The sequence below is a fragment of the Protopterus annectens genome, chromosome 5.part0 (genome assembly GCF_019279795.1).
Source record: "Protopterus annectens isolate FY-2018-M chromosome 5.part0, PAN1.0, whole genome shotgun sequence".
NCBI classification, from domain to species: domain Eukaryota; kingdom Metazoa; phylum Chordata; order Ceratodontiformes; family Protopteridae; genus Protopterus; species Protopterus annectens.
Window position 1 is genome coordinate 1,031,512,405 of NC_056735.1, and position 12,442 is coordinate 1,031,524,846.

The 12,442-nt window shown below is 41.4% G+C and overlaps 1 protein-coding gene across 1 annotated transcript in view; it reads left to right on the forward strand.

The window, feature by feature from the left end:
- The window catches only part of LOC122802057 (otospiralin-like), a 100,005-nt gene extending 87,963 nt beyond the window's left edge, over positions 1-12,042 (forward strand). Inside the window, exon 3 of the mRNA XM_044071775.1 lies at positions 11,601-12,042. Within this exon, the coding sequence (XP_043927710.1) occupies positions 11,601-11,785 (185 nt within the window). The 3' untranslated portion in view covers positions 11,786-12,042. The remainder of the gene's footprint in view (positions 1-11,600) is intronic.
- The last annotated feature ends 400 nt before the right edge of the window (positions 12,043-12,442 follow it).

The following is a 12,442-nucleotide window of genomic DNA, read 5'->3' on the forward strand; positions in this document are numbered from 1 at the left end:
TTTTTTTCATTCTCTTTCTCTCTTTGTTTAGTGTGAAGAGATGTTGTAGTACATCTGTAATGATTTGTAAGTCTGAAGGTTAAATAGGTGCGCATGTTAATATGTCATCACCAACTGAGCCCTGGATAGTCACAAACCTCTGGTCATACTGATGATGTAGCATTGTTTCAAACTTCTCTCAGCACCACCTGTTCTAAGAAACTGTACTATATTCTTGCATACTTGGAACCTTCTTGGAATTCAGTTCCTGCACAGAAGTTACAGGTGATGTCCTTCAAGGATGCATCTGCAGTCATAACATATGGGTTGTCCTGCCTCAGGCAGCCCTTCGGTCGGCCGAATTCCAAAGTCTGGGTCTGGCCTCGGCTGATGTCGCACTTCACCCGACGTCATAGCTGCTGGGGTATAAAGGCATCAGCCGACGCCATTTTCCCCAGTCTTTCTTGCCGCGCGGTGCCCGAAGCAGAAGCTGTTTGCAAGTGCCGGTCGGTCAGATCCAGAGATTTCAGCTACCGAAGACTTCTAAAAAAGCTAAGTACCCCGTTGGGGACTCTTTCTTGCCTCAGCCGATGTCAGACAAAGTAAATAATTGTTTAACTTGTGGGAAACAAATACCTCATAAGGATTTTCACTCTTACTGCCTACCTTGCTTAGGTCCAGACCACGACGTATCAGCTTGTTTAGCCTGTGCTTCCTTCAACCGACGGACACTTAGACGTCGGTCGGAGTTTGCTGAAGAGTTTTTTGGCTCCGCTTTTGCATATAAAATGCCGTCGGAGACTCCGACTTCACATTTAGCTAAAAAACGCAAGGAAAAGGACCTACACTCGCGGCCCGCGGTTTCGGCTGAAACCACGGTTAGGCCTACCGCGAGTGTCTCGGTTTCGGCTGAAACCGAGACCTCGGTTCTCCCTTCGGCCGAAAGCATGCCTCCGACAACCGAGGCCACACAGGCCCCGGCTGAGTCGGCTACAGATTTTCCTACTGAAGAAGCAGGCACACAAGATTTATCCGACACCATTCCGTTGGACATCTCTACTCCTGCACGTGGGGCAGCTAGACCCCCTGCTTCTATGTCTATCAAGGCCTTCTCCAGGGCTAAAGCAGCTAAACTTTCCAAGGCCTTACCTACTAAAGCTCCCTCTCACAGACCTACCTCAAGTTCTCAGATTCTCAGCCTTGCTGAGGACCTTATTTCACTGATCAGGGGATCCCAACCTCACCCAGACAGGGCCTCACAACCCCCTCCTGAAAAGAGGCCTAGGTCTGAACCCCCTGAACCTCTCTCCTCTGACTATTCCTCGGATGGTTCAGATTTATCTGACCATCAGGAAGGACCATACTCACCTTATTAGGATTCTGATGCAGAAGACTCCATTCCTTCTGCCTCCCCTCCAGAAGAATTTTCATTTGGGGAAACTCTACACTCAATGAGTGAACACTTCCAATGGCAGGGTCAAGATTTTTCTGATTCTAGAAAAAGGCTAAGGACCTTTTTACACTTACCACAGCATAGGCCTTTAGCCATACCTCCTGTACTATCAGTTGTTGATGATGCATACAATGATGCCAGTACTGCCCCTGATTCTCTTCCCCCGGCCCCTGCCAAACCTGACAGATATTACAGGGTCCCGGATTATCACTTCCACTTGTATAAGGCCCATGCTGCAGACCCAGAAACCATTTCTCAGGGCCCTAAAGGTGTTGCAGCTGCCTCTGCCAAGAACCCCCTACCCTCTGAAAGAGAATCAAGAGCATTAGAGAGATGGGGTAAAAAGGTTTATACATCTGCTACTCTTTCTGCCAGGGCCTTAAACTGTCAATTTCACATGATACAGTACCAGGAATTTTTGTTAGATCAGCTGAATAAAAAACTGTCCTCTCCTGAGCCTTTAGACCGTAAGGCCCTTCAGGATTTGGTACACAACTCTCAGCAGGTCAGTAATCATTTCTTAAAATGTGGCTATGATGCACTGGAGGCTTCATTTAGATCAGCTATGACTGGAGCAGTGATTCAAAGGCATGCCTGGCTAAAAGAACAATCCTTGCCAGACCATGTTAAGTCTAAACTCCTAGATGCCCCTATGGAGAAACAAAGTTTATTTGGCTCCCCTGCACAGGAGGTTCTAAAGAAAGTGGAAGAAAAAGCAAAATCTGTCCAAACAGTCAAGGATTTTCTGCAGGTCCAACCTCCGAGGTTCAGCAGAAATTGGCCTTCAAAGAATTGGTCCTTTCCAGACACCTCCAGAGCACAGAGAGGCAGAAATAGACGCCCAAGAGGCAGAGGTCAATCAAGGGGTGCCTACGGGGGTCGTCAGTGGCAACCTACCAACCAGAGAAGTGCCGCCACAGCTGCGACTGCAACCACTTCCACAGGACAGACACAATGACTTGGCTCTGATTCCGCCTACCAGGGAACAACTGGAAGCACCCTTGGGCGGAAAGCTAGCTTTATTTTCAAAAAACTGGCATTGCATTACAGGAGACAAATGGACTTTGCAAACAATAGACAAAGGCTACAGGTTTCACTTCCACACTCTACCAAAAAAGAGAGGAATGCCAAACCTTCCACCAAGCCAGAAATCAGAGGCTCTAAAACAAATCATCAGTTTACTAAGGATGAGAGCAATAGAAAAGGTACCACCTATGGAACAAGGCCAAGGATTTTACTCCAGACTATTCCTTGTACCAAGAAAAGAAAATCAGTGGAGACCTATTCTCGACTTGTCCGCACTGAACACATATCTCATTGTTCCAAAATTCAAGATGCTGACCCTACAGCAACTTCTTCCCATGTTGGGCAAGGAGTCTTGGCTGGTGACTCTAGATCTCAAGGAGGCATACCTGCACGTCCCTATACGACCAGATTGCAGAAGACACCTCAGATTTCTTGCAGGATCAGAGCATTATCAATTCTCAGCATTGCCCTTTGGCTTATCTACTGCGCCCAGAGTATTCACAAAATGCCTGGCATCAGTAATTGCACATTGCAGGCTTCAGGGAATTCAAATCTACCCATACTTGGACGACTGCCTAATACAAGCGGACAACAAGACAAAAATAATAAAGGATTTGGCCTATGTCATACAACTGCTGCAAGACTTGGGATACACAGTCAACATACAAAAGTCAAGACTAGTGCCATCCCAAAGGATAACATTTTTGGGTGCAGAACTGGACACAATAACTCAGATGGCTTTTCTCACAGAAGAAAAACAAAAGCAACTATCAGTCTACTTCATCTCATTAACAAGACAAACTCAGCTTACTGCAAGGAAAGTCCTGCAGGCCCTGGGTTACATGGCATCCTGCATAATCTTGATCCTGCATGCCAGGCTGCATATGAGAAAATTACAATGGTACCTAAGGAATGTATGGTCTCAACACAGACACAGTCTAGAAGCCCTCATACCAATCATTCCATGCCTGAAAAAAGAATTCCTGTGGTGGGCTCAGGCCTGCCAGATCAACAGAGGATTGCCTTTCCACAAACCACATCCAAGGCAGACCATCACCACGGACGCCTCAGACCTAGGCTGGGGGGCACACATGGAAGACAAGTGTATCCAAGGCCTATGGTCCCAAGACCAGCTGAATCTACACATAAATCTAAAGGAGATGCTGGCAGTGGAGCATGCAATCGAGGCATTCAAATCATTCCTCCAGCAAGGACACCTGCTGATAAGGACGGACAATACCACAGTCATGTGGTACATCAACAAACAGGGAGGCACACATTCATACCCTCTATGCCGGATGGCAATGGACCTGTGGAACTTGAGCCTGAATCTCAACATCCAACTGCAGGCCAGATTCGTACCAGGAAAAGAGAATTCACTAGCAGACAGCTTAAGCAGAACTACCACGGATGCTCACGAATGGATGCTGCATCCAGACATCTTCAAAACCATAACAAAGAAATGGGGAATGCCAGAGATAGACCTGTTCGCCTCCCCACTCAACCACCAACTGAAGAAATTCTGCTCAAGAGTATACCACCCACAAGCCTGGAGGGTGGACTCCCTTTCTTTTAGCTGGAAGGCCCTGACAGTATATGCCTTTCCACCTCTCCCATTGATGTACAAAGTTCTACTGAAGATCAGAGAGGAACAGCCAAAGGTAATTCTGATAGCTCCAGACTGGCCAAGGCAGCATTGGTACCCGCTACTGAGAAGCATGTCTCGGGCGAACTCATGGCCTCTACCTCTATGTCCTTTACTTCTAACGCAGAACAACTACAAGACCCTGCATCCAAACTTAAAAACCCTGCAGCTAACTGCTTGGAAAATTGCATAAAACAAAACCAACCTGTTTTATCGCAGAGGGTTAAGGACATTATCCTGGAGGCTCGCAGACCCTCCACAAGGAAAACATATTCAGCCAAATGGAAGAGATTCCTCATTTGGAGTGCAGCAAAGGGAACAAATGTCACACTGGCAAACCTAGCACACATCCTAGAATACTTAGCAGAACTGTTCCACAATGGCCTGTCCTGTTCTTCCATTAAGATTCATGCATCAGCAATTTCAGCAGAGTACAACATGGATCCTCCTGTCTTCTCTCATCCTCTCCTCAGACAATTTTTGAGAGGGATCAAAATGTAAAACCTCCAAGGAAACCACCTCTGCCTGCATGGGATCTCAATTTTGTGCTAGAAAAATTAACACTTCCCCATTTTGAACCAGCAGCAACAGCAGACTTACAGTTCTTATCTTGGAAAACTGCATTCCTGCTAGCAATCACTTCAGCAAGAAGGGTATCCGAGTTACAGGCATTAATGGCAGTGCAGCCTTTCCTTATCTTTCACCAGGATAGAGTGTCTCTGAGAACCAATCCTACTTTTATGCCAAAGGTGGTATCCAGGGTATCCTTGAACCAAGCTATTCATTTACCTACATTCTTCCCTAACCCACAGAACAGCGGAAAAACTACTACACACCTTGGATGTACACAGACAACTGCGCTACTATCTGGACAGAACTAAGGCCAGCAGAAAAACTGACCAGCTTCTGGTAGCATATGCAACAGGAGTGCAAGGAAAAGCAATTTCAAAACAGACAATCTCAAAATGGATAGGAAATTGCATTCTATTCTGCTACTCATTTCATGGAAAGACAACTCCTGAAAATATCAGGCCTCACTCCACAAGAGCTACAGCCACCACTACAGCTTTCCTATGAGGAGTGGCTACCAAAGACATTTTAGAAGCTGCTACTTGGAGCTCCATGCATACATTTTCCAAGCATTACAATCTTCCTTTATACTCCAGATCCCGAGCAGGTTTTGCAACTGCAGTTTTACAAGGGATCTTAACTACACCATCATTATCTTAGTGTCTCCTCCCCCAGTTTGGCTATGGTATTCTACCCATATGTTATGACTGCAGATGCATCCTTGAAGGACATAGTACAGTTTTGTACCTACCATAAATGTAGATGTCCGATAGGTATGCATCTGCAGTCAGGATTACCCACCCTCCTTACCCTCTGTGGTATTCCTAGGGTACTTACCCCTCTCTTAGCTAGCTGGGGGAATCTATTATGGTGTATTTGTTTGTATGTATATATGTATATATACTTTTTAATTTCTACTGTTTGGAATTTTTCTACTTTTATACAAATTTAGCCTTCCTAGAGGGCACCTGGCATCTGGGGCAAGAAACACTGAGGAAAATGGCATCGGCTGATGCCTTTATACCCCAGCAGCTAGGACGTTGGGTGAAGTGCGACATCAGCCGAGGCCAGACCCAGACTTTGGAATCCGGCCGACCGAAGGGCTGCCTGAGGCAGGACAACCCATATGTTATGACTGCAGATGCATACCTATCGGACATCTACATTTATGGTAGGTACAAAACTGTACTTTCCTACTTCCAGAGTGCTGGTTTGACAATCTGACAAAAATGTTTCATTCACGTTCATACATAGTTCATACCGTTTTTAACATTCCCCTTATAAAACTTTACTGTAGCTAAAGAAAGAAGTTCTACACCTGCCAGAGAAAATCAGGTACTTTAAATGCACTTATTTTTCTTGAAGATCTGAATAAAGCTTAATAAAAAATATGCCTCAGATTTCACAGCCACAGTTTACTTTATCATTGCTTTATCTTGCTAGCAAGTGCATTTTCTTAATTCACAATAAGTCGCATTTCATTCATTTGATATGAAATCTTGTCAACTAGCTACAAGAGCAAACATACATATCTAATCAACTTCAAATTTCTTTATAGTGCAAATACTTTAATTTGTTATCATTTGTATGCTGTTAAAACAGTGAATTTGCCAGTTCTGATCTTTTTGGCAAACGGTGTTTCAAGTCAGTCCATATTTTCACTTCATTCACAAAATCGTATCAGGCAGCTTAACAGTTCATAAACTCATAGAAAAGCAAGTAGGACTTCATTTATGTTGAGCGCACTCTTTCCAGAATTGCTTTACAGAACCCATAGTCCTTTTAATTTTCTCCTTCTTTGCTGTGAGAAATACATTCATCGCAAAAGTTCTTCACTTGGTTCAGGTAATGTAAAATTCCCTTTTATTCATTAGGCTTATTGAGGTTACAGACCACTGCTACTGCAGGGATGTTTCCATTTCTTTACTATACTTCTTTGCACACTCATAGTTTTCTCATCTTTGCTACCATTTGTTTTTCTCTTCCTCAGACTGCAGTCCCTGTTGACATAAAAACAAGTCTGTCTGATACTTTTAGATAAATGAGATTGGTATTTTATTAAAATAAAGCTTTTACTGTAAATACCTAGATGTTAGCTGCTGCAGCCAAGAGCTAAAACATCTTCTTAACTATAAGCAGGAGAGCAAAACAATATATAGTACAAATAAAGCACAGCCCATTTATAATCTAACCTAAATTTATACACAATGAGATATCGAGCAATTATCATCATATTTTTATAAAAGAGTGTCCAAAGTTCTGGTCAGATAGTCTGTGCCAAGAAAATGGAGCTGACACAGTTCAACAATTTTTATTTTCACTTGCCACATGTCTCTATGGCTAGGAAGAACTGATTTCAGGATATCCTCTACTCAGTAACAAATTCTTTATCAGCTTTTAAGCAACATTCTTTAACAGGCCTTAATGTCTCAGAAGAAAATGTTAATCTCCAAAACATTCATTTTCATTTTCAATGATTTTGCCTAATTGCAATTCATTGAAACCCCTAGCAATGTCAACATCCTGCAAGAAGGTCTTATGCAGACTAATGACTGGTGCCAAAGTCATGGTCTTATCATCCCCTTCAGCAAGGGTGATGTTCCTGCAACCTACTACATTAATAGCAATACTCTAAGCACACAGTCAGTGGTGAGAGATCTGGGCACACAGGTCGACAGCAACCTTACTTTCGATCATCACGTTTCCACAGTGGTAAGAAGGGCATCATCTCATAAATAAGGGCATTGCCTCCAGAAAAAAGGTTAGAACCCCCCTGTACTCTTCTCTCATCAGGATTATAATAATAGAGCACAATGCTCCCTTTAGTATGTTCCTTTCCAAACACTTGCAGCAATTGGAGAAACCACAAAGGTTCCTTACAAAGACAATTCAGGGTCTTCAAGATCTGTCTTATGCAGATAGAATGAAATCCTTGTCACTTTACTCTGTCTGCTCAGAGATGACCTGTGCCTTGCATATAGAGCAAACTCTGACCGAGCTTTATTGGATACACTGCACATTCGCAAGTCAAATGGCACACGAGTCACTCGCTCAAAAGACCTTGACCTGGTATCTGACATTAACAGAACTTGCTGCGGAGACAGATTTGTCTGACAGAGGTTGCCTCACCTTTGGAACAAGCTTCCTATTCATGTTAAACAACGCCCCTCATTGGCCCTATTTAAGTGCAAGTTGGACAATTGAATGGGTAACCAGAAATTCACCCCAGAGGTTCCACCTGTGTCTCTCTTGGATAGGGGCAATAGGTGCTGATTTTAGCGTCTGGTTGAGGCAGACACCCTTGGGAACACAGGGTGAAATTGGCTAGGCTTGTAAGGAGCCTGGGTCCATTAGCCTCCTGTGATACTATGATCCTATTTCAGTTTAGGAAATATATATAAAATGCATTTAAATAGACAGATGCATGTTACTTCCTCCTATAAATTAAAAATGTGTTTTCTACTAATAAGTGGCAATTTCCTAAACTCTGAGAAGGCTACCAAGCATCCTAGTTCGCTGCCCTTGTTTGCACATTTCTGTGATAGCCATTAATTTCTTGTAATTATAGCAAGACTTGACATCTAATATGTGTAACTCTTAAGCAATGATAAAAAAAATACTACTAACTAAAAATTATGCTTTTATACTGATACCCACCTCTGGCGTTTACTGTATCACAAGATTCAGTACTCAACTATATATCCTGAATGTTATGTGTATATAACTGTTTTCACTGCATTGATAATCGTACTCTCATAGAAAATGATCTTATAACCAAAAGTTTTTTATACTATAATTAACAGTTGGAAATTATTTTCTGGAGTTTTTAGTCCAGCCTTAATTTTTCCAGTGATCACAATCTAATAATCATAATCATTTAGTTTTGTTAAATGAACTCTTCTCCTCTTTCGTTTATAAATGGGCATAACAGAACAGAGCCAAGCTTGTCACCAAAGCATAAGTAAATAATTGAATAACTAAAATGCTGTCAACAGGTATAATTTTAAGGTCAAATGTTTACCACATGCAGACTGACACAGGAAGTGTTTCACTCATCACTGGCTTTAACAATAGGACCTGATCACCACTACTCAAGGTAATCCACTGGTCTCATATGTGACACAAAACTCTTCCTCTCGCCTTCCCACTGCATCTTATTCCTCTTGTAAAAGAATCAGTAATTGTCAACACTATTTGAATCGTATTCCTCATTCTTACTACTCTAATTTTTCTCTTCCCCATCTGCTACCACTATACCATATTCCTAGAATTTCCTAACTAATCAGCAGACAATTAGGCTTTCTTCCATCTTAATCTTTATTAATGCCTTCTGTTTGTTTGACCATATCCAAATAAGCCCCTTCCTTGCAACACATTTGTCATCACTAAATCATAATCTTTCTTTCTGCTGCTTCTACTGACACCCTCATCTCCCTCTTGCCTTCTTCTGCTCTCTTAATTCTCCATTTTCATTGCACGTCTGCCTTACCCTGTTCTTTCCCCTGCTCCCTACCAGTCACACCATCATTGTACTTCCTTACCACACCTGATTAGCCCAGATACAGCCCTACAATCATCCAATACTTCAGTCCCATCATTTCAAGATGTCAGCAGACTAGAAATAACAGGGGAACTGTTATCAATATTGTAGTATATGACAGTGATGGCCAACCTTTTGGGATCGGAGTGTCAATAATTTGAAAAATGCCTATCTTGACTCTGCTGGCGTGTCACCTCCCCCATCTCCCGCGAACAAAAGAGAAAACATTCTTTACATATTCATAAAAAATACAGTCCAGTCATGTGTGCTGCTATGTATTATAAAAGTAAAAGAAAAATCAGTGACTTACAACTGAGAAAACAATATGCACATTGATAACTGGGCTTAAAACTGTGCACCAAAAAAATTACCCTACTTTTAATAGTAATTTAGAATTGAACTGAAAAATATGGACACACAACATTTGATTTTATTTAACATCAACTAATGACTTTTTTGTTGTTGGGTTTTAATAGATAAGTGCAGGGTCACATATTTCTTGTATTTTTGTTCATTCAGTTTCTTTGGTAACTCAGGTGTTGGTGAACGCTGGTGTGTCATCCAAAATGTTGTGGCGTGCCACCTTTGACATGCGTGTCATAGGTTTGCCATCACTGGTATATGATGTACTTTAACTGTTAAAACTTATTACCTAAAGACCTCCTTTTCAGACCATAGAGTGTAGCCCTTTCATATTGCCCTGTTCTAGTAATGCCTGTGTTCAAATACCTTTGGATGTCAACAGAAATAAATGTTCATAATCAGATTAAGTGCATAAATGGATGGAGTTTATCATAAACTGTGATCATAGTCCATATGAAATGGATTCAAATCTGGGATGAGCCCTTTATTTCTGGTAGTTAGCACATATTATTAAAGCTATGTGCTATTAATGAGCTTCTTCTTCGTGTCTATGGTTTAATTTCTTCAGCCAGCATTTGCTACTGCATAACTCTCTGCAAGTCATTTAATGCTATTAAACCAGATAGTACTCTGGGGTAATGTGGTATCCTGGACCTCGTACCTAGTAACTAGTTATTAATCAATGAATGAAAAAAGGTGTTACAATTTGTGTGTGTGTGTGTGTGTGTGTGTGTGTGTGTGTGTGTGTGTGTGTGTGTGTGTGTGTGTGTGTATGTATGTGTGAGTGTGATTGTGTGTGTGTGTGTGTGTGTGTGTGTGTGTGTGTGTGTGTGTGTGTGTGTGTGTGTGTGTGTGTGTGTGCGTGTGTGCGTGTGTGCATGTGTGTGTGTGTCTGAATTTTTTTTGTTTGTTTGCTGCACAGGAGCTTGCACAGTGACTCCACTACCAGCAGCCAATTGGTCTATTCATTCTGGAGACAGGAGACAGGCATTCCACGGCTATGTGAGAGCCTTATAGCACATTCATTTCTGTTTGGGAACCCCCATCATCTCTCCATTCACAAATGAGAATCAGGTGGAAGGGAAATGACCAGCTTTCTGGGCCTGGTAGCAACCTATCCTCTCCCCCCTGGAGTACCCCTTCCTCCCTCAGGAGCTGCTCTGAGCTCCACCATTGCTGTATCCTGATGGGAAGCATGCCTTTGTACTATGAGTTATCTCACTTTACAGTACAAGATGCAATATAACAGCACAGGTTTGGTAGGCTCAACCTGCACTTGTAATTCTTACTGTATCCACTAGTTGCCATCCTTGTGGTGAGTTATAGATACCCCCCCCCCCGCCCCCTGGCAAGGTTGCTTATTCCCATTCTCCCTAGTAATTTCCTACAGGTGTCACCAGTGGTGCAGTCAGTGCTTTATCCCTCTATGCCACAGAGCTGGAATGTGTGTGTCAACAGTTTGTACATTTTATATGTTTCATTGCATATTGTTTATTTTGGTAATAGTACTTTTGTTTTGTATACCTAAGCCATGGAGCACTTTTTGACTTTGGACTTGACATGCTCATTGAAATGGCTCTGCCTCCAAATAAAATGAGAACAACCAACCATAACACCTTAGTAAATTCATTTGCATTGTTGGAATTTGTTAATATTTATAATTCAGTATATGTACAATATAAAAGGTGATTTTGCACAAGCTTCTCATACAACCACTATACCAGATTTCAGACACAGTAAACAATATTGTTTTGTTAAAATCTTGTACTCTGTGAATACCACAGAGACATAGGATGAAGTCATTGTGCTCACTTTCTTCAAATTCTTCCAGTAACTATTAATTGTTAATAATAACACTGTGCCAACAGCCTGCAACTGAAGCAACAGCTGTGTAAAAATGATATTTGGTAAAACTCTAACATATGTGTAACCACAGCAGCTAAATACAGAATCAAGATAACAGTGTTTTTTTTATTCAGGTAAATAATTAGTAAAGAAAATTTGTTTTGTTTTCTGTCTTGCAGATGAGTCAAGAGGAAAACGTAGTATGCCTAACTGGAGTATGTCTGCCTCTGATTTTTATGGCTGGGTAGAAAACCTGCGCAATCTGGCTGGCTATGAAAAGGTCAATGAGTTAGCCAGAACTTACTGGGCCCATTTTCCAATTGCATCACATCTTGGCTATGAAGTTCCTGAAGCAGAAGAATAAGCAATGTAAAGGAGAACCGATCCATACACATGAATGCAAAATATCAATAGTGGTTTATACAGATTAAAAATAGTGTTTAAAAAAGTACATGTATTCCGTTAAGTATGTATTTTGTATTTTTGTTTTGAGACCATGATAATGGTTTCAAATATTTTTGCAACAAACTGTTATGTCATTTCAAATAAAACAGCAATTAATTAATTTGATTGCTTTGCTACTTTGATAAGAATTGTCACTGCATTGCTTAGTTGGTTAAAATATACTGTGGTTTTAAAATGTAATAGGAAATTAAAACTCATTTGTAAAATAATTAGTGTGGAACTTTTTTCTGATATATTGTTATACTGAAGGCAGCAACCTGCAGATAAGCATTGCTATGTTATCAGGGAAGGTTGTCCTGTAAATCTGTAATGAAGCAAATCATGGACCGTAACTAAGTTTGCTGTAATTTTATAAAATGCTACTAATGAATAATTAAATCCTATTTTTGCAGTTTGTCCCCTTCATATGGTACCTTATCACCACTTCAGAATCACACTGCTCTTAAGAGCTGACAAAGTAAGATTTTTTTCATACTGTATTTTGCCAGAAATGGCTTAATCCCATAAATATGGAAGTAAACAAAATGAGAAATAAATAGGGCTTATATTTTTCTGT